Here is a 20252-nt window from a genome sequence, read left to right as displayed (position 1 = left end):
TGCTAAGCTCCACCTCCAGGCTGACACAATCCTCAACCTCATCCTCTTCCTGTGTGATTGACGGGCACCGCAGGAATACTGTCAGGATAAAGAGGGCCTTGAGAGGTAAGGAAGTCCTCCTCTTCCTCCCTCTGTTTTTCCTCAAGTGCCCTGTCCAATATTCCATGAAGCACGTGCTCCAACAGGAAGACAAGAGGGACAGTATCACTAATGCATGCACTGTCACTGCTCACCATCATTGTGGCCTCCTCAAATGGTGACAGGACAGTGCATGCATCCTTGATCAGTAGCCATTGGCATGGCAAAAAAAAGCCAAGCTCCCCTGGCCCTGTCCTGGTGCCATACTCACACAGGTACTCATTAATGGCCCTCTGCTGCATGTGCAGCTGCTACAGCATTGCTAATGTTGAGTTCCACCTGGTGAGCATGTCACAAATGAGGCGGTTCTTGGGCAGGTTGCATTCCTTTTGAAGGTCAGCCAGCCGAGCACTGGTCATTATATGACCGGCGGAAATGCCCACAGACTTTCCTGGCCTGCCTCAGGAGATCCTGTAAGCCCGGGTACTTGCAAAAGAACCTCTGCACCACCAAATTAAGGATGTGAGCCAAACAGGGAACATGGGTCAAGCGTCCCTGTTGGCGGGTAGAGAGGAGGTTGGTGCCATTGTCGCAAACCACCATTCCTGCCTGAAGTTGGCGTGGCATCAACCACCTCTAATTCTGCCGCTGCATATCTGACAGAATCTCTGCCCCAGTGTGACTCCTGTCCCCTAAGCAGACCAACTCAAGCACCACATGGCATCTTTTTGCCTGAGTGCTTGCATAGCCCCTTGAATGCCTACGGAGCACCGCTGGTTCAGAGGAGAAATCTTCAGAGGAAGAGGCCATAGAGGAAGAAGAGGAGGTGGTGGAGGAGAAAGGTCTGGCAGAATCACCACTACTAGCATTTTAGAGGCGTGGTGGATGAACAAGCTCCAACAATACTGCACCATGTCCTTCCCAGTGGCCAGCAGACTTACCCAGTGCACCGTGAAAGAAAGGTAACATCCCTGTCCATGCCTGCTGGACCATCAGTCAGCGGTAATATGCACCTTACCGCTGACCGCCCTGTCCAACAAGGCCAAGACATTGCCTTCCACATGCCGGTATAGAGCCGGAAAGGCCTTCCGTGAAAAGAAATTAAGTTTTGGGACCTGCCAATTAGGTACTGCACATTCCGCAAATTCACAAAAGTGGGCCGAGTCTACCAGCTGAAAAAGCAGCAGTTGGAGTGCTAGCAATTTAGCCAAGCTAGCATTCAGCCACTGAGCATGTGGATGGCTGGGACCGAATTTCTTTTGACGGTTTAGCAACTGGGGTAGGGAATTTGCCTGCTACAATCGGATGTTGGTGTAGCAATAGCAGATTGCCCGCAAGTACTTGGCACACCTAATTCTACAACTCTCAGTGCAGGTTTCTGAGAGGACTGAAGGTATAGTGGGATTGGAGATCCCAGCTGATGGAGAGGTCCACCTTGTTCTTTGATATGGGTCTTTTAAGTACTTTTGCCAACGAACTGCATGGGAGGTCGTCATATGTCTGGTCAAGCATGTGGTGCCCAAGCGGCTGCTGTTTTGGCCACGCATGATACGCTTCAGACATATGTTGCAAACAGCAACGGTGCGATCTGCTGCACATGTATCAAAAAGACCCACACCAAAGAACTTTTCAAAATATGTGGGGAGTCAGCAGTGCCCTGCACATGCGGAGCTCTGCGGTGTGATGCAGTTGGGTTGCTGCCCTTAAGCTGGCCCCTGGAGGGCATCCTGCCTCGCTGGAGATGTGCCTCCTCCTCCTCTCTTCTATCAGGCACCCATGTAGAGTCAGTGACCTCATCATCCCCTCCCTCCTCGTCACTGGAACAAACCTGGCAGTATGCTGCAGCTGGGGGAACACGACTGCCAGTGTCTTGTCCTTCTTGGGTAACCCCTCTCTCTGGGCTCATCTAACTGCCTTCCTCAACCTGGGTATCATCAACATAGCCTTCGAAAATGCTGCGCATCCTCCTGCAGCATGTACTCGACACTGGTCGAACAGTTTGGGGGACTCCTCCGTGCATGATGGTGGGGCTAGGGAAGGAGTGACTGATGACATTGAGCCGATGGAATAGGCCGCTTTGGCAGTTGCATTGGAAGGCAAACTGCTCTAAACCAGGAGGATGAGGAGGATGAGGACGGCTTAGTTATCCACTCTACCAACTCTTCTGCATGTTGTGGATCAACACAGCCAGCTGACAAAAAAAGGTCAAGCATGCCCCATGGCCTTCCAAACATGCTGTAAAATTTTTATTAGCAGAACACCTGAACGCCTGAAGTTTACGAGAAAAAGTACACCAGAAATGGCCTGCAGTCAGATATAGGCTTGGCTAGACTAGAATGCAGTGGATATATATATATATATATATATATATATATATATATATATATATATATATATATGTAAGAGACTGTATCTCTATTGTATGCACTGCAGATCACTGAATCATCTGCCTGCCTGTCTGAAAATGTATTTAAAAATGTTCACCAGGAATTACCGGCAGTCAGATATAGGCTTGGCTAGACTAGAATGCAGTGGATATATATATGTGGGAGACTGTATATATATTTTATGCACTGCAGAACACTGAATCACCTGCCTGAAAGTGTATTTGAAAACGTACACCAGGAACTACCAACAGTCAGGTATAGATTTGGCTAGACTAGAATGCAGTGGATATATATATGTAGGGCACTGTATATATATTCTATGCACTGCAGATCACTGAATCACCTGCCTGCCTGAAAGTGTATTTGAAAACGTACACCAGGAACTACCTGCAGTCAGATATTGGCTTGGTTAGACTAGAATGCAGTGAATATATACAGTGCCTTGCGAAAGTATTCAGCCCCCTTGAACTTTTCAACCTTTTGCCACATTTCAGGCTTCAAACATAAAGATATAACATTTTTATTTTTTGTGAAGGATCACCAACAAGTGGGACACAATTGTGAAGTGGAACGAAATCTATTGGATTTTTGAAACTTTTTTAACTAATACAAAACCGAAAAGTGGTGCGTGCAAAATTATTCGGCCCCTTTACTTTCAGTGCAGCAAACTCACTCCAGAAGTTCAGCGAGGATCTCTGAATGATCCAATGTTGTCCTAAATGACTGATGGTGATAAATAGAATCCACCTGTGTGTAATCAAGTCTCTGTATGAAGATGGTTAAAATTGAGGGGAAGATGGATGCAGCCAAATACAGGACCATTCTGGATGAAAACCTGTTGGAGTCTGCAAAAGGCCTGAAACTGGGACGGAGATTTATCTTCCAACAAGACAATGATCCCAAACATACAGCAAAATCTACAAAGTAATGGTTCACAAATAAATGTATACAGGTGTTAGAATGGCCAAGTCAAAGTCCAGACCTGAATCCAATCGAGAATCTGTGGAAAGAGCTGAAAACTGCTTTTCACAAACGCTCTCCATCCAACCTCACTGAGCTCGAGCTGTTTTGCAAGAAATAATGGGCAAGAATTTCAGTCTCTCGATGTGCAAAACTGATAGAGACATACCCCAAGCGACTTGCAGCTGTAATCGCAGCAAAAGGTGGCTCTACAAAGTATTAACACAAGGGGGCCGAATAATTTTGCACGCCCCACTTAGCTAAAAAAGTTTCAAAAATCCAGGCACTGTATATATTTGTAGGAGACTGTATATATATATATTTTATGCACTGCGGATTACTGAATCACCTGCCTGCCTGAAGTATATTAGAAACAGTACATCAGGAATGGACCGAGATCTAGCTAATATATATATATATATATATATACAGTCAGTGAAATGCATACACAGTCAGTGAAGTACACTGCAGCTAAATGAATCCCCTTCCTGACAGAAGTATAGTAGAGAAACAGTGTGTACACCAGACTGACTGTATATATATATATATATATGAACTACACTGCAGCTAACTGAATCTCCTGCCTACCAGAAGTATAGTAGAAACAGTACACCCCCAGGAATGGATCGCAGTGAGATCTAGCTGAACTGTAAGCTAAACTGTATGCGGTGGACATATATGTGTATATATATATATATATATATATATATATATATATATATGAAATACACTGCAGCTAACTAAATCACCTGCCTGCCAGAAGTATAGTGGATACAGTACACCACCAGGAACTGACTGCAGTGAGATCTAGCTCAAAAAATGCCTCCCCTCAAAAAATCTCAACACACAGCCATTAATATCTAAACTGATAGCAACAAAACTGAGTACACCCCTAAGTGAAAATGTCCAAATTGTCACCAATTAGCCATTTTCCCTCCCTGGTGTCATATGACGCGTTAGTGTTACAAGGTCTCAGGTGTGAATGCAGAGCAAATGTGTTCAATTTGATCTTATCGCTCTCACTCTCTCATACTGGTCACTGGAAGTTTAACATGGCATCTCATGGCAATGAACTCTCTGAGGATCTGAAAAAAATAATTGTTGCTCTACATAAAGATGGCATAAGCTATAAAAAGATTGCCAAGACCCTGAAACTGAGCTGCAGCACGGTGGCCAAGACCATACAGTGGGTTAACAGGAATGTTCCACTCAGAACAGGCCTCGCCATGGTCAACCAAAGAAGATGAGTGCACGTTCTCAGCGTCATGTCCAGAGGTTGTCTTTGGGAAATGGAGGCATGATTCCTGCCAGCATTGCTGCAGAGGTTGAAGGGGTGGGGGTCAGCCTGTCAGTGCTCAGACCATACACCCCACACTATATCAAATTGGTTTGCATGACTGTTGTCCCAGAAGGAAGCCTCTTCTAAAGATGATGCACAAGAAAGCTCACAAACTGTTTGTTGAAGACAAGCAGACTAAGGACATGGATTACTGGAACCATGTCCTGTGGTCTGATGAGATCCAGATACGCTTATTTGGTTCAGATGGTGTCAACCAGGTGAGGAGTACAAAGACAAGTGTGTCTTGCCTACAGTCAAGCATGGTGGTGGGAGTGTCATGGCCTCGGGCTGCATGAGTGCTGATGGCACTCCAGAGCTACAGTTCATTGAGAGAACCATGAATGCCAATATGTACTGTGACATACTTAAGCAGAGCATAATCACCTCCCTTCGGAGACTGGGCCACAGGGCAGTATTCCAAAATGATAAGGACCTCAGACACACCTCCAAGATGACCACTGCTTTGCTAAAAAATCTGTGGGTAAAGGTAATGGACTGGCCAAATATGTATCCAGATCTAAACCCTATTGAGCATCTGTAGGGCATACTCAAATGGAAGGTTTAGGAGTGCAAAGTCTCTAACATCCACTATCTCAGTAATGTGCGCATGGAGGACTGAAAGAGGACTCCAGTGGCAACCTGTGAAGCTCTGGTGAACTCCATGTCAATAAGGGATAAGGCAGTACTGGACAATAATGGTGGCCACACAAAATATTGACACCTTGGGCCCAATTTGGACATTTTCACTTAGGGGTTTACTCACTTTTGTTTTGTATACAAGCTGTACACTCACTAATTTATACTGTAGCAAAGTTTAATTTCTTCAGTGTTGTCACATGAAAAGATATAATAAAATATTTACAAAAATGTGAGGGGTGTACTCACTTTTGTTGTGATTGTATATACATAATTATGTTATACACACAATGCAAAGTATAGTTCTTTCCTCTGAAGTCACAGTATAAGAAATAGAGGTTGGTTGCCCCCTCACCAGGGCATATCCCATCTTACATTTAAAAGTGAGATAGAGATTTGAACATGACAATTATCCACCACAAACAAAAAGGGCCATCTTGTTCACCATCAATAACTAACAAATTTCAAAAACATGGCTACAAGATACCCTCCAGATAATACAGGGTTCTGGCCTCTTCTCCATCAGATCTTCCTATAGTCTTCTAAGTCTTCTAACCTTTGCTGGAGATGTGTCTCCTCTCAAGGCACTCTTCTACAGCAGCCTGAAAATACGCCCATTTTGGTAAAAAATGCAACAACTAGTACTCCCAACTTACCTAGGTGTATCTAGACCATCATCCTATGAACTATTCCCTGCAATTTAACTATGTGCCCACTCAATACAAATTTTCCTTAAAATTTGGTTTTGGCATACATTTCAGCGCCATGAAAGCAGCCTGTTACTCCTCTAATCTTCCTCAAAATGAAGGACATCAAAAGAATAAGGACTTAACAGCCTTATTATACCATTAAAAAAAACTTCTGCAACATGTGATGTCTTGGGATTTTTTTTCATGCTCTTCAGCATATCAGGAGATTCTAAACCTACCTACCTAAACTGATCCCCTAATCTTAAATAGACCACCCAATTCACGCTACACAGTTGTCTATGATGAGAACTTCAAATTGCTAAAATCTTTCTCACTACTGTTGACATTTGGTGACCACTGAACTATCCCCCCACGCATTCCCCATCCCCCTTTTTTATGTTTCATTGGCACCTTTTTCTCAAATTTTGCCAAACACCCCTTCCTTTTAACTAGTGTACATTGTGCTTTCTCCCCCTTTCTTCTTACCACTACCACACCCCAATTTGACTCTCCTAGGGACTCATCCCTTTATGGCCATAAGTTTTGATTTTACAGCCTGAACCCCTACTTCTTATACCTTATCAAAAAAGTAGGCCCCCAGAAATAACTTTTTCCAATGCGCCCCAGATTTTCAGTCTGCCCTTGCCCCAGTGATCCTTGAGCAAAACAGAGAAAGGGAGGATATAATTGAAACCTTTAAATACATTAGGGTGTTGATAAGATTCAGAAGGGCACTGTTTTTACTATGGAGCTGAAATCAAGAACATGAGGACATCACCTCAAATGAGCAGGAAAAAATTTAAAAACTAACCTTAAAAATAATATTTTACGGAATAAATAGTGGATGTTTGAAATAAACTTCAAAGAAAGGTAGTGAGTCAAAGAACAGTAAGTGAATTGAAATATGTTTGGAATAAACATAGGTCTAGGTTAAAAAAAATAAAAATAAATAAATAAATAATTATGCCCCAAACTTTAAAGAAAATGGCTGGGGGATGACTTGCTATGTCACTTGATTATTTTCCAAAGTCACTTTTTTTGTGTCTGTATTTAGAGTTAGCACTTGCCAATGAAAAAAATGAAAATTTTAAAAGTTTGTCGCCATTCCACGAGCGGGCGCAATTTTGAAGCATGGAATGTTGGGTATCAATTTACTCGGTGCAATATTATCTTTCAAAATATAAAAAAAAAATTGGGCTAACTTTAATGTCTTATTTTTAATTCAAAAATGTGTATTATTTCCAAAAAAAAGTGCGCTTGTAAGACCGCTGCGCAAATAAGGTGTGACAAAAAGTATCGCCATTTTATTCTCTATAGTGTTAGAAAAAAATGTATAATGTTTGGGAGTTCTAAGTAATTTTCTAGCAAAAAAAGCTGTTTTTAACTCGTAAACAACAGTTCTCAGGAAGAGACTCGGTCCTTAAGTGGTTAAAGGAACAAACAAAATGAAATGTAGAAAAGTGAAAAACCTTGGTGCTAGATAGGTGGCCCCAGCTTCATCAAACTGCTCAGGTTTCAACGTTTCAGAGTCTGAAAAAGATAAATGGCTTTTATCACATAGAGAAAAGACAACACTCTGATTTTATACAGTCTGTAACAGCAAATAATATCAGTGCTACGTTCTCTCTGTTAGATTCATTAATTTTGTTAGCCACATTTGTTTAATTAGGACATACATGGCATATGCTTTAAAGAGTAATATAATGAGGTACTCAAAGAAAGAATGAATGTACAGCTTAACAACATATTTCAAAGCTGGGGACATTTTCATAATATACAGTCACTGATAGTCTTAAAGTGGACCTAAACCCTATAATAATAATAATATAATACAGATGTGTCCGCTGCTTTTTCTGGGTTCAGAGTCTTTTGCCACCTTGATTATCCAGGCTGGGATGCTGTAACTCCTAGTCATGTCTATTTTGCATAGTAGTTCTATTTTGTAGTGCAAATCCTTTCTGCTCACAAGATTTTAAAGTCAGGGTTAGGTTCAGCTTTAAAGGCTCACAACTAACATGGTTATTTCTTGCTAAATCAGGTGTTTATTCATATGATTATTTTATATTTACAACTCACAGCCAGCAGCTGCCAAGATCAGAGCAAGAGTACAAGCTTTCTTTAGCTAACAGTTTTGTTGTGAATAGCTCAGAAAAAATATAGACCATGAAATGACCGGACGGATGTCGATCAATGTATAGGCAGCAACGTTGCGCACATGTCAATCTACCAATCGACTTCTGTACAACTATGCTGTTGGATTTTTGCCACCCAATCAGCGCTGCAGGCTATAGTCTGCAACATTAATCTGTGTATTCTGGTGGCAAAGAAGTCTCCCTTCTGCCAGAGACAATATCTCAGTGGGGAGGAAGGGGGAAAAAAGGACAGTTTTTCATTCAACATGCTGGTTGAATGAAAAAAAATAAAAAATAAAGACTCATCTATGGACTGCCTTAGTTTACAGATTCTGCCAAAAGACATGCAAACAGTACTGCACTTTTAAAATACAGCATGCTTGGCAAACTAAGTGCCATATGTATTTACATATTACATGTTTTATTAAAAAAAGAAAAATCTGATCTACAACCATTGTACTTACCCTGCCAAGAATTAATGGCATTGTCAGGATCTGAATCACTGTGGTTCTCTGGGTTGAAAGCTGTAATTCCAGTGTCCATCAGCAGGTGTTTCCCAGTAGATTCTAGTAATCAGTATACACCTTATGTTGGCTGCTGGGAAGGTACTTTCCCTCTTCTGCTTATACACCTTATATTAGTGTTTTGATTTGCTTGCTGTGCTAAGCCTGATGCTGTTACCATTTATCCTACTCCTATCATGATCTTGCTCTAGCCCTGCACCTTGAGCCCTGTTGCCTTTCATCTGCTCCCCTTGTTCCTGTACCCAGTCCTGGTTTCCCCTTCCTTGCATCTCTTGTATTCCCTGTTACCCATGGTCATCATCTTGTATATATATTGTACATATTGTACAGTAGATACTGTAGTTATTTTGTTAAAGTGATTGTAAATTCCTGTTTTTTTAGATAAAAATAACAATCATGTTATACTTACCTGCCCTGTGTAGCGGTTTTGCACAGAGCAGACTGTACCCCCTCTTCTCGGGTCCCTCTTTGGTAATCCAGACCACTACCACCAATTGAGTGCCCCCACAGCAAGCAACTTGCTATGGGGGCATCCAAACCAAGTCATAGCTCCCTGTGTCCATTCAGACACTGAGCCGTGGCCCGGCCCCACCCCGCTACCGCCTTTCTCTTTTCATTGGCTGACCACCATTGATTAACAGCAGAGAGAGCCAATGGTGCTGCAATGCTGTCTCAGCCAATGAGGAGGGGAGTTCTGGGCAGTCAAGACACTGCTGCAACAGTTCTTGTTCTTGTAGTATCTTCATGTTGGCTTGTTTCCTGTTTGGTGTGTTGATGTCTTCTGTTTTATTATTCATACATTTTATTTCACTATATATCTAGTCTGTTCTCAGTTTCTAAGTGGAGCCACGCAGATCTGGTCATCTCTGCTGCAGACAGGTGTAGACATTTTCCTAGCAAATAAAGCTGTCTAGCTGTAAATAATGTCCATAAAACCCTTTGCTATAATGAACTGGCTTGTATCAATTTTATGCCACATAATAAAAAAAATTATAGCTTTGAAAAAGTTGACTCAAATACACAAATAAGCACTTAAATAGCTATCACATTCGTCATATTTTTTTCTCTGATGGGCTTTCTCAGTCACTAGGAAGCAGGTCTTGACAAAATCTACTTGTACTATAAGTTTTCCAACCAAAGTCCTATGAGTTATTAACGCACAACTGTAGCCACAATCTATACAATCTAATGTGTCTGTAATTACTATAAGCAAGACAAAAAAAATATGAATTGTACTGGTATTTTTATGACAAAAAGCAAACCATAATATTTCTGGGATATAGTGCAGCTATTGATCATGTCCATTGTTGCAACACTGTCCTTAAGTGGTTGTGAACCTCTGACATAAAATTTGAACAAAACATATCCATCAATAGTGTATACTTGTCTCAATCCAGACCAGTAAGTGCCATTTCTGTCTGCTGCCTCGTTCCTCTGCTATCTGTATAAGTCACTTCTGACAGTTTTTTTGGACACCAAGAGGCAAAAATGTGACAGGGGAGGATAATTTAGCACACGGCCTGTGACTGATAGGCTCAGCACTGCTCCTGTGTGCTGTATGAAGATGGGATGTGTCCCTTTCCTCCAATCAGCTCTCACTGAGCTCTACAGTGTAACTTCAGCTCCCTACCCCTTGCTTTCTCAAAGCTCACACAAGCATCCTACATTCTGTAGAGAAGATGCTAGTAAACAGGTGCAACTTATGTGGGAGGACTTGTTTCATCACTGTGTATCACCTAAGGATAATCACTTCACTGGGAATACGTAAGGGTTTACAAGCACTTTAAGCTAAAAAATAATTGTAACAGAGAAAAAGGCAATATAATTATTCACTATAAACACATAGAATAAGAGAACGGAAACATCAAGGAGGTTTATAAAAGGGAAGTTAAAAACGAACAAAGTAAGCATAAAGGATGTACTTGCCCTTCATTCTGCTTTTTTTGGCTGTCCATCAGATAGAGAAAGCAAGAGAATAGGAAAAACAGGGTAAAGGTAAAAGGGGTCACAAACAATATTTTATTCAAGTTTTGAATAAAGATATTGTGACTAGATAAAAGGTTAATTCAAATACAGCTGAAGTCTGGAAGAAAGAGACAAACACTCATCACAATTGGATCATATGCAAGATTTTACCTAAAATCTTCTTCTTGTAGAAAGATCTGTTGTGCAATACATAAGTAGTTGCTGCATGTGCTTAACAAGTAAATATTATTATTTCTAACATATCATTTCATGTAAAACAGCACTAGTAAAATGCTAAGGGGCAGAATATTTAGCGACTTAGGGAAAATCAATTAGAAATCCTATTTAGTGAGAAATGATATTAATTATTGGTAAATGTGGTCCTTTCCTTGGATAGTCAATTCTGAATGGGTATTAAAATAAACATAAAAAGTGTGCACAGAAAAATAATACATACAGAGTCAACAAATAAACAAATAAAAAATAAAAAAATGAATGATTATTAGACTTCATGTTTAAGGTATGTAATTGGTATATATATTTTGCAGTTGCCATTTTTGATAACTACACTCCATGAACTGTACAGGAAAAAACATATTTGAAATGGGAAGAACATTAAAAGCAGATGCCGGCAAAGATGGGATTTACATGTTAATTTCTTTGGCTTTTAGGCTGGGTTCACACTGGAGCGATGCGGGAACGCCGCGAATCCGCGGCGTTTTCCCGCATCGCATGCCTCCCGCTGGCAGTTCACACTGCCCTATGTGGACTGCTGGGAGTGTCAGTGAAATCTTAATGACACCCCCAGATCAGTTCGCATATCGCAGTGCGATCTGCAAACTCGGACAGGAATCGGATCGCATGGTTTGAACACCCATGCGATCCGATTCTGCGGCGGACCAAAAAAAGGGTCCTGTGCAAGTTTGCGGCGGGTGCGATGCGAATTCAGCCATACTATCTGTATGGCTGAACTCGCATCGCACAGAGATCGGATGTGATTTGCACTGCAGTGCGGTGCGAATCACATCCGGGTCTCCCAGCCGCAGCGGTGTGAACCCAGCCTTAATTTGACTATTGATTTCAGATCTTAGCTGTGTTTGAGGTGAAGAAAACTGTAAAAAAATACCTGACATCGTAATTTACAATCTAGTACAATCTAGTGGGTTAATTAATTCTTGTACCTAAATCTAAATGTGAGGGAAGCCACATGAGATAAGATCTAACATATGCCAGTTCACACCAGCGAGCTCTGCGAGATCACATGCAATATTGGTGCAATGCGGTTTCAGCCATAAAGATAGTATGGCTGATATCCCATCGCTTTCAGACCAAACTCGCACAGGACCCTTTTTTTGGTCTGCACCAGAATTGGATGTGAACACCCATGCGATCAGATTAATGTCTGAACTGTCATTTTGCAGTGCAATATGTGAGTTGAAATGGGGGTGTCATTAACAATGTATTGACACTCCCGGTAATTTGCATATGGCAGTGTAAACTGCTGTGTGAGTCGGGTGCGATGCGGGAACCTGTAGTGGATTCGCAGGGTCCCCGCATCGCATAAGTATGAACCAAGCCTATATGTCATGAAATGTAAAAGGCTGTATGAAGCTTTTCCTAGAGAAATGTAATACATTTTTTAGACCCAAGCAGGTTGCATCACTGGACATACTATACAATCTCTTATTTCCACATTGCGGTTGAAAAATATATTTATTTTGTATCATTCAAAAGTAATCAAATTGTGTTGTAATGTGGGTGCCCAGCTTAATACACATGTTAAAGTTGAGTGTTAAATGTGTTAAAACACTCAGTACAACGAATGATTATAAAAAGTCACACAGCATGTTAAAGCAGAACTTTACCCATGCCAACCTGATAAAAAATAATGTTCTTTAGCAAGGAACATGTGCAGAGCAATGCGAGACAGTGTATTACTGGGTTTTAAACAGTATAGGCACCTATTTATAATATTGTATGTACTCCAGCTATACCTGTAAAAGGGGCCAGTCTGAAGTGATCTAGCAGGACTTAATTTTCTGACAAAAGTTCAACTTTAAATCCATTGCAAATCAAGTAATTGTGCAATAAAGAAGAGACATAATTAGAGTGTGTCATCAGTTCCTAGGTTGTTGCCTAAGGTGTAAACAGAGTTAGTTTATCCCATGTGCACAATGTATCCCAAAGTTACTTGCATAGTCATCTTTATAGCTCAGGGATAGTAAATCACAGATCTAATGAGACTGATAAGCAATGATTACAAATAGCCCTGCTAGATAGTGCCACCATTGAATATTAACTGACATCTCACACATGAAAAAGCTAATATTAGGGTGTTCCCTACTTATTCCTGCTGACTTATTCCTGTTTTTTTGAGGACCACTGCTTCTACATCAACAGATTCCAGCAACTCTCTACTACCGGTTTCCCCAATCTAACCTATTGTCAATGGCCTCTATACCTATATCAATCGATACCCAACCTGATATGTAGCTCTGAAATCTGCACGGTTTTCAAATATGTGCCATTTAAATCTCCTCTCTGTGCCCACTTATGTTATATTGGGGATCTCCTGTGGCTGCATTTATTCTTATCCTGGAAGTGGCAACCAGGAACCTTGCCTCTTCTCTAATCCCTCTGACCCCCTTGGATCTCTACTGTGAACTTCCAACCTTTATTGCAACCTCTCAGTGCTTAAGCCTTCTGTTTTTAACCTCCCTAGCGATTTTTCCAAGTCTGGCTCAGGGTTAAATTTCAGTACTATTTGAGGTAACCCCGAGCCACACTTGGGATTGCATTGCAGGATCCTGGTGCAGTATACTTACCTTGTCCCCAGGATCCTGCGATGTCACCTGCAGTATCTGCGGGCTCTGTTCTCTACCCGCACCTCTGTGTGCCGAGGTTCGGTCCCTGTGAGCGTCGCAATGCACAGGGAGCGGAGCCCGGCAGCAAATTAAAAAAAATTAAAAAATCATAATACATATAGTATTCTGTAATATTACAGATTACATTACTGTTTGAAATCATTTCACATCCCTTTTGATCCAAGTGCTTTATCCAATGCCCTTCATGCAGTTTTATATTATCTATACTGTTCTTTCTGCCTGGAAACTGGAGATTGTCCATAGCAACCAAAAAGTGTCCCTTTACCTCAAAAGTGGTTTTAGACCTGCTAGAAAACAGTGATAGTAAATTAGAATGCTTGCAGAATGAGCAACATTTATTTTATTATTATTATATTATTATTTTTTATAATAATTTATATTTATTTATTATTATTATAATTTATGATTTTGTGTTTCAAACTTTATCATATCATCATACTGTCTTGTTTGGACAGATTTAAGTGTGTTATTGCAAAGAATTACAAGCCTACAATATAAAACGGTAAATTTCTATGCAAAATAATTGTACCGCTTTGAGACGCAAAAATTGGACATAATCATACCGCCAGGGAGGCTACAGCACTTTCAGTAGGTGATTTAATCACCTACTGAGTATGTAGGTTCTTTATCTTTTAATCTTTGGCTATTTTCCAGTTTAGGCAGGTTCCATGACTGCTGTCCTTGTTTCAGGGTGGTTCCTTTCTCTTGCAGCATACTAGATATGTGCAGAATGAAAAAATGTGTTTTGTTTTGTTTCGATCCGTTATTTACATAAATTTGTTTAGTTAAATTAGTTTAATCCATTTAATTAGTTTTTGGAATTCATTTCATTTATTCGTATTTGAATCAATTTCGAATAGTTCTAGAATTCGAATAGTTTTCCAATTCAAAATGTTTTTGAATTTGAATAGTTTTAAAATTTGAATAATTTTCCAATGAGAGTAAAATAGAATATAAAATAAAGAAATAGAATAGAAAAAAATATAATAGAATATAACACGTACAGGGGGGTGAGTTACACCTGACATCACCTGCTGCCATCCTGATCGTTTTGTGCCATGTAACATGCTCATTTTAGCCTGTCTTAATGTGAGTAGGTTTTTCTTTGTAATAAAAACAGCTGATTTTATTCAAATGCAGAGCACTTAGATTTGTTTTATTCTTACATGTGGCATATTGTCCTGTATTTCAGGCCAGTTCTTGGTATTGCTCCAGTTCCTGGCGCCTATATACGCATTTGATGGGACATGTAAGCTTGACTACCTGTTAGTTCTGGAGTCCATTGATTGAGGTGAGCGAAGCGATTACCTTGGAGGTGGAGGGATTGTCAGTTATTTCTCCTGTTATTTTCCATCACATGGAACATCTTCCCTACATACTGTATATATACACTTTACATTTGTTTGCTGTACCATACTTTCCCAATAATATTTGATCCCAGCTGTATCTGCTCCGCATATTAAAAATGAGTGTAATCCATGAAATTATTGATTAGTATCCATAATGGTTTCTATAAGTTTTACATTTTATGGAAAGTTAATAGAATTGAGTTACTAAAATCAGTGATGGATAATAATGATGCATGATACTAGAATATAAGAAACTAAGGGCTTATTTATTCACTATAAAATGAGTTTGCTGCAAGGTATTGTTTCTCACTTAATTATTTTTCTTATAAGCTATTGTATTACATTATAAAGGGATACAAACTGTGAAGGCTAGATTAGTAAAGGACCCCGGGATCAGAATAGGGGTCTGATAGTACTAGTAAGCAAACAGAAATGCACTTATCAACACTTCTTTGTAGACTTTGACACCTTTCTAATTACTTGTAAGCCATGCACAAATACTTGCAAACAGATCTTTTGCATATCAACAATAATGAGTAAACAATGATTCTAATGAATCTGGTGGTTTGGTAGGAAAAACTGTTCATATTCTTCAAAGCAGAATACAAACTAAGCAACTCTCAACCTTTGTCAAAAGACACTTATTTCTGTTGCAACAATAAAATAAATGATCACATTTATCAATAGGAATGTTTTAAAAATAATATAAGATCAATTAAATTTAACTATACCCCATAGTCAGTTGTATAGCATGTAACTGAAAAAACATAAGTCTGCTATACAACCGGGAACATGCATTCTTGGCACATCTAAATGCCTACCACTTTGCTCTAACAAGCGTTTTGGCCTAATTCAAATCCATGCATTTAGCTCATGCACTGATATCAGAGTCTTCATAAAAACAATTAATAGGCTTTGGTGTTATGGTTGGTTAGTGAATTATAAAAATGTTTTCAAAAGTCTTCCTCCCTTGTGTGTAATAACATTTTGTCTTCAATACAATGAAACATTAAATGTCATTTGACAGTTGAGAATTTTCACATTAGAATCATTGTATCCTAAAGATTTTTGTGAAAAACATAAAGATTACCAAAAATAAATTTCCAATTTTTAGAGGTCGGTTACCCTATTACTCACATTTTGCTTGAGTCATTGTGTCTTCCAGTTTAGCTTTAATGTAATAAAAGCTGTAGGATGGCAACACTAAGGCAAGACTATGGGAAAAAAAATACAATTAGCAAATGTTGATTTAAAGCGAGTCAGGCCTTCATAATTGTAGCATTCATGGATATAAAATGGGTATTTGAAAACTTGAAAATGTTTTAATTAGGTTCCTTTTATTGATTTCTGTAATAACAGCAGACCCTCCCACATGTCTTTCATGAGAAAAAAATCTAAGCAACTAAAAGTGCCATACTACCTTTTATCCGAATAAAATCAGCATACGTGTAAATCATAAACCAAACTCTTCAATTTCTTTCCATTTTTAAAGAGAAACCCTAAAGTTAACATTTTGCTTAACATGTTTTTTTTCACTGTAGGCATTTTTCAAATATATAAACAGCATTCTGCATTTGGCAGGCATTTACGCTCCCAAGCATGACCAATGCAAGTCAATGCAGTTGTGCTGCAACTGCCCGAGAACTGCATGCAATGTACATGATTGCAGAGTTGTAGTGCAGCATTTAAGAGGTTAAATTGGGCAGTGAGAAAATGATCAACATGGATAACCCTTCAGAGGGCATGTGCATGAATGGATGCGATCAGCAGCCTGCAGCAATGTCAGATGGACTTATCTCTTTTAACAAGCTTGAGTTTTTAATAATCAGCCTACTCATATACTGTATTTTTAATATACTGTATGTGATAACCTAATGATGATAGCCTACTACAACTTAAAAAGATACACATAAGAAGATACTCATAGTTACAAAACATACAAAACATACTGTGCATCTTTTAATTTGGTGTAACATGCAAATAAACCACAAGATCTTTTCCAATTTGATGCTCAGTAGAGATTTATTCAGATAGTTTTTCACTAGCTAGGACATGAAATTTAAAAGAGGAGTCTGCCATATATAAAACAAAGCAGGGAATTACTTTTCACCACAACACTAAATGATACCATTAAGGTATGTCTCAGACTCACACAAGCAATTAACTGGAAGACAAAGGTCTGACCTGTGAAATACAGCTCTGGAAGCTTGCAAATTAGAGCTTGATTCAGAAGCTATTGAAAAATGTCAAACTACATCTGTTCTAAGTCAAACATCTTGTATGTTACTAGGTTTGTTAATTCTCTTCCCTTCAGTGCACAGGTGGAGACATTTATGTTAACTGAATCAAGGCGCTAAAGGCTGTATTACAAAACAAACATATATCTTTGTCACTACCACTACCTTTTAATCAAGTGTGAAATGATGGCTATCACATCAACAATCTACCTATCTATCTATCTATCTATCTATCTATCTATCTATCTATCTATCTATCTATCTATCTATCTATCTATTCATTAATAAAAAATAATATTTAATAAATTGAAGGGCTGAAATTTGTAAACGCTATAGAATTTAGATCCATCAACTCCAAAACACATTAAGGATTAGCTGTTAGCTCCAAAGAAATCCTGAAACATCTGCATATTCTCCTGATGCCTCTCGCTCTTAGTAGTAGTCACCAGAAACCTTCCAAAGCACAATGTGTATGAACACTTACAATGATGGCAATGGTACAGACTAACTCTGCCATTAAGGAGGGTTAAGACAAGATATATATATATATATATATATATATATATATATATATATATATATATATATTATAATTTATGATTTCATATTTCAAATTTTACCATACCCGGGATGTCTATTAGACTCTTGTTTAGACAGATTTAAGTGAATTATTTCTAAGAATTACAGGCCTACAATATAAAATGCCAAATTTCCATGCAAAATAATTGTACTGCTTTCAGCACCTAAAATCTGAAATAATCATACCGCCAGGGAGGTTAATGCATTAGGATAAAAAAAAGCTTCTGCCTTTACAACCCCTTTAATTAAATATTAACAGAAAGTGTTGCTTTATGTTTACTGGAACATAACTATTTTTTTTTATTTTTTACTTTACTTTGTTGTATACATAAAGTATACACCCACTGATGTCCAGATTACATTTCCTCACTTCATAAGTGGGGTTTTCAATAAATTGTTTGATAATTTGGTCAGCAAAGCAAGAATCTGAAGAAACATCACTGGTATGTACCCATGCTGCATGCAAATAAAGATTAGAAAGGAAAATACATGAAAATAAACTATGCGCTAAATCTAGATGCACAAACCGAAATAAAGGGATTTGTACACTTACATAAGAAAAATATTCAGAAATTAGTACCTGTAGTCTGTTCCATTTACTGGGCCCCATGTATATGTTCTGTTAGCTTTGTCAATATACCTCTAAAAGAGAGATAAACAATGTCAGATGATTTGTGTACACTGTAGAATAGTATATATATATATATATATATATATATATATATATATATATATATATATATATATATATATACACATCCTGTATATATTATACATATTATATAGCAATGCAGCTTGCATTGAGGGTTATTTATGAAAGGCAAATCCACTTTGCTCTGCAAGTGCACTTGGAAGTGCAGTCACCCTACCTAAATCTAAGGGGTAGATCTGAAATGAGTGGAAGCTCTGCTGATTTTATCATCCAATCATGTGCAAGATAAAATACTGTTTTTATTTTCCTTGCTTTTCCTTTAGTAAATAATCCCCATTGCGTCTTATTGTGATTGACCACCCTGTTCAATTGTTTATCCTTTGCTACTTCTCAGTGTTGCTAATCTTTTGCAACCACTTCTTCTAATAAGGAACATCACACATATCCAACACAATTTTGAAATTATTTCATTTCAGAATTGCCAGAAAATATGTTAAGCTACTATGGCCACTTCATTACCTTATTTCTTCAATAATTAAAAATTCTCACCTCATCTTGGGATTTAACTAGTGTTTGGAAGGTGCGTTCCCCATTCTCACCATCTATCATTTTTGTGCGAATCTGGGGAAAAAATATGTTGACAGATGCAAAAAAAAAAAATGCTGCATTATTTTTGAAAAAAACTGTTTTATATTTCTAAGATTTCATGTTAAGAGTATGCTATGAAAGTGGAGATACTAATAACATTCACATTATTATGAAAAAACACATTATCTTGGTGTCCATGCTTGGGTCACATAAGCCATAATAAAACAAACAATAAACATTGCCACATAAGTGATTACAGCTGTTTTTTCCAATTGTGTTTTAATTAAAAACCATTTTTGAAATTTTCAACTAAAGACAAAAGATAGTACAATGAGTGGCAAAAAATGAAGTAACAAATATATCAGAGTTTAGCATGGTAGGGAAAAGTGTTTTGTCATCCCAGAGGTATTTTGAACAGTTTGAGTTACATTTTGTGATTATCTTAAAGTTTCAAGTCAGTCGAGTATGGAAGGGGGGTATGTTGAGTTTAATTATCCCCCTCTCCCCAAACTCACTGAGTGAGGTCTGTCCAGGGGACATGTATGGTACAGGCTGTGTGAAGTGGCAAACTCTGCTATTGATAGTCTGGCTATTTATTTAGGTAGGGGTATGTATAAAGGAAGGAGAAGTAGGTTATATGGTAGGGTACACTTAAGAGGGTGTGAAATGTGTCTGGGATTTCTGGTGTTGTAGGTAGCTTATTGGGGTGTTACAGATGGTAGATTGGAAGGGGAGCATGGGGTGGGAGACTCTCTGGAAAGGGAATGTGATGGGATGGGGGTGGCCAGTGGTCAGGGTGAGGGTGGGGGGCTATGTGGGGGGGGCACTGTTTTGGCCCTACTTCTGCTGTGGGTCACAGGAGTGTATGTTATTCTGCAGTCCTGTGACCCATATTCAGCCGACAGCAGGCTAAAGTCTGCTGTCAGCTGATGGCAGTCGGTCTAGGCCCTGGAGAGATCCTGGCTTTAGTGTCAGGATACATCCAGATACCTAGACTGACAGCTGGCTCAGCCTCTCAGTGAGCCCTTAAGAGCCTGAGCCAGCTGTGCCCCCTCCACAGCCTGGTGCTCCAGTGAGTGCTGGAGAAGCAGAGCAGAGAGCCAGTGACTGACAGTCACTGGCTCTCTGTTCACTGAAGACCAAGAACTGAGTGATCAGGGGTCTTTGATCACTCAGTTCTCAGTCTTAGAGACAGTGGGGGATATATGTAGCATTGGACTGATTCTGCATCCACCCAGGTGTGTATGATTGT

General features: G+C 39.1%; 1 protein-coding gene across 8 annotated transcripts in view; it reads right to left on the bottom strand.

Annotated features, from left to right (window-relative positions):
* The window catches only part of CACNA2D1 (calcium voltage-gated channel auxiliary subunit alpha2delta 1), a 930857-nt gene that overhangs the window by 69268 nt on the left and 841337 nt on the right, over positions 1-20252 (bottom strand). For 5 of the 8 annotated variants that reach the window (XM_077469511.1, XM_077469509.1, XM_077469512.1 and 2 more), the window contains 5 exons: positions 18962-19033; positions 18341-18402; positions 16082-16158; positions 10672-10692; positions 7559-7619 (listed from right to left, as the gene is read on the bottom strand). In XM_077469511.1, the coding sequence (XP_077325637.1) occupies positions 7559-7619; positions 10672-10692; positions 16082-16158; positions 18341-18402; positions 18962-19033 (293 nt within the window). The remainder of the gene's footprint in view (positions 1-7558; positions 7620-10671; positions 10693-16081; positions 16159-18340; positions 18403-18961; positions 19034-20252) is intronic. The other 3 variants (XM_077469510.1, XM_077469517.1, XM_077469516.1) reach the window with 1 other exon arrangement.

Source organism: Lithobates pipiens, unplaced genomic scaffold, assembly GCF_037356315.1.
Source record: "Lithobates pipiens isolate NorthernLeopardFrog02 unplaced genomic scaffold, aLitPip1_a1.2 Scaffold_8, whole genome shotgun sequence".
Classification (NCBI taxonomy): domain Eukaryota; kingdom Metazoa; phylum Chordata; class Amphibia; order Anura; family Ranidae; genus Lithobates; species Lithobates pipiens.
The sequence above is the reverse complement of the archived record's forward strand: the minus strand, read 5'-3'. Positions and strand labels throughout refer to the sequence as shown.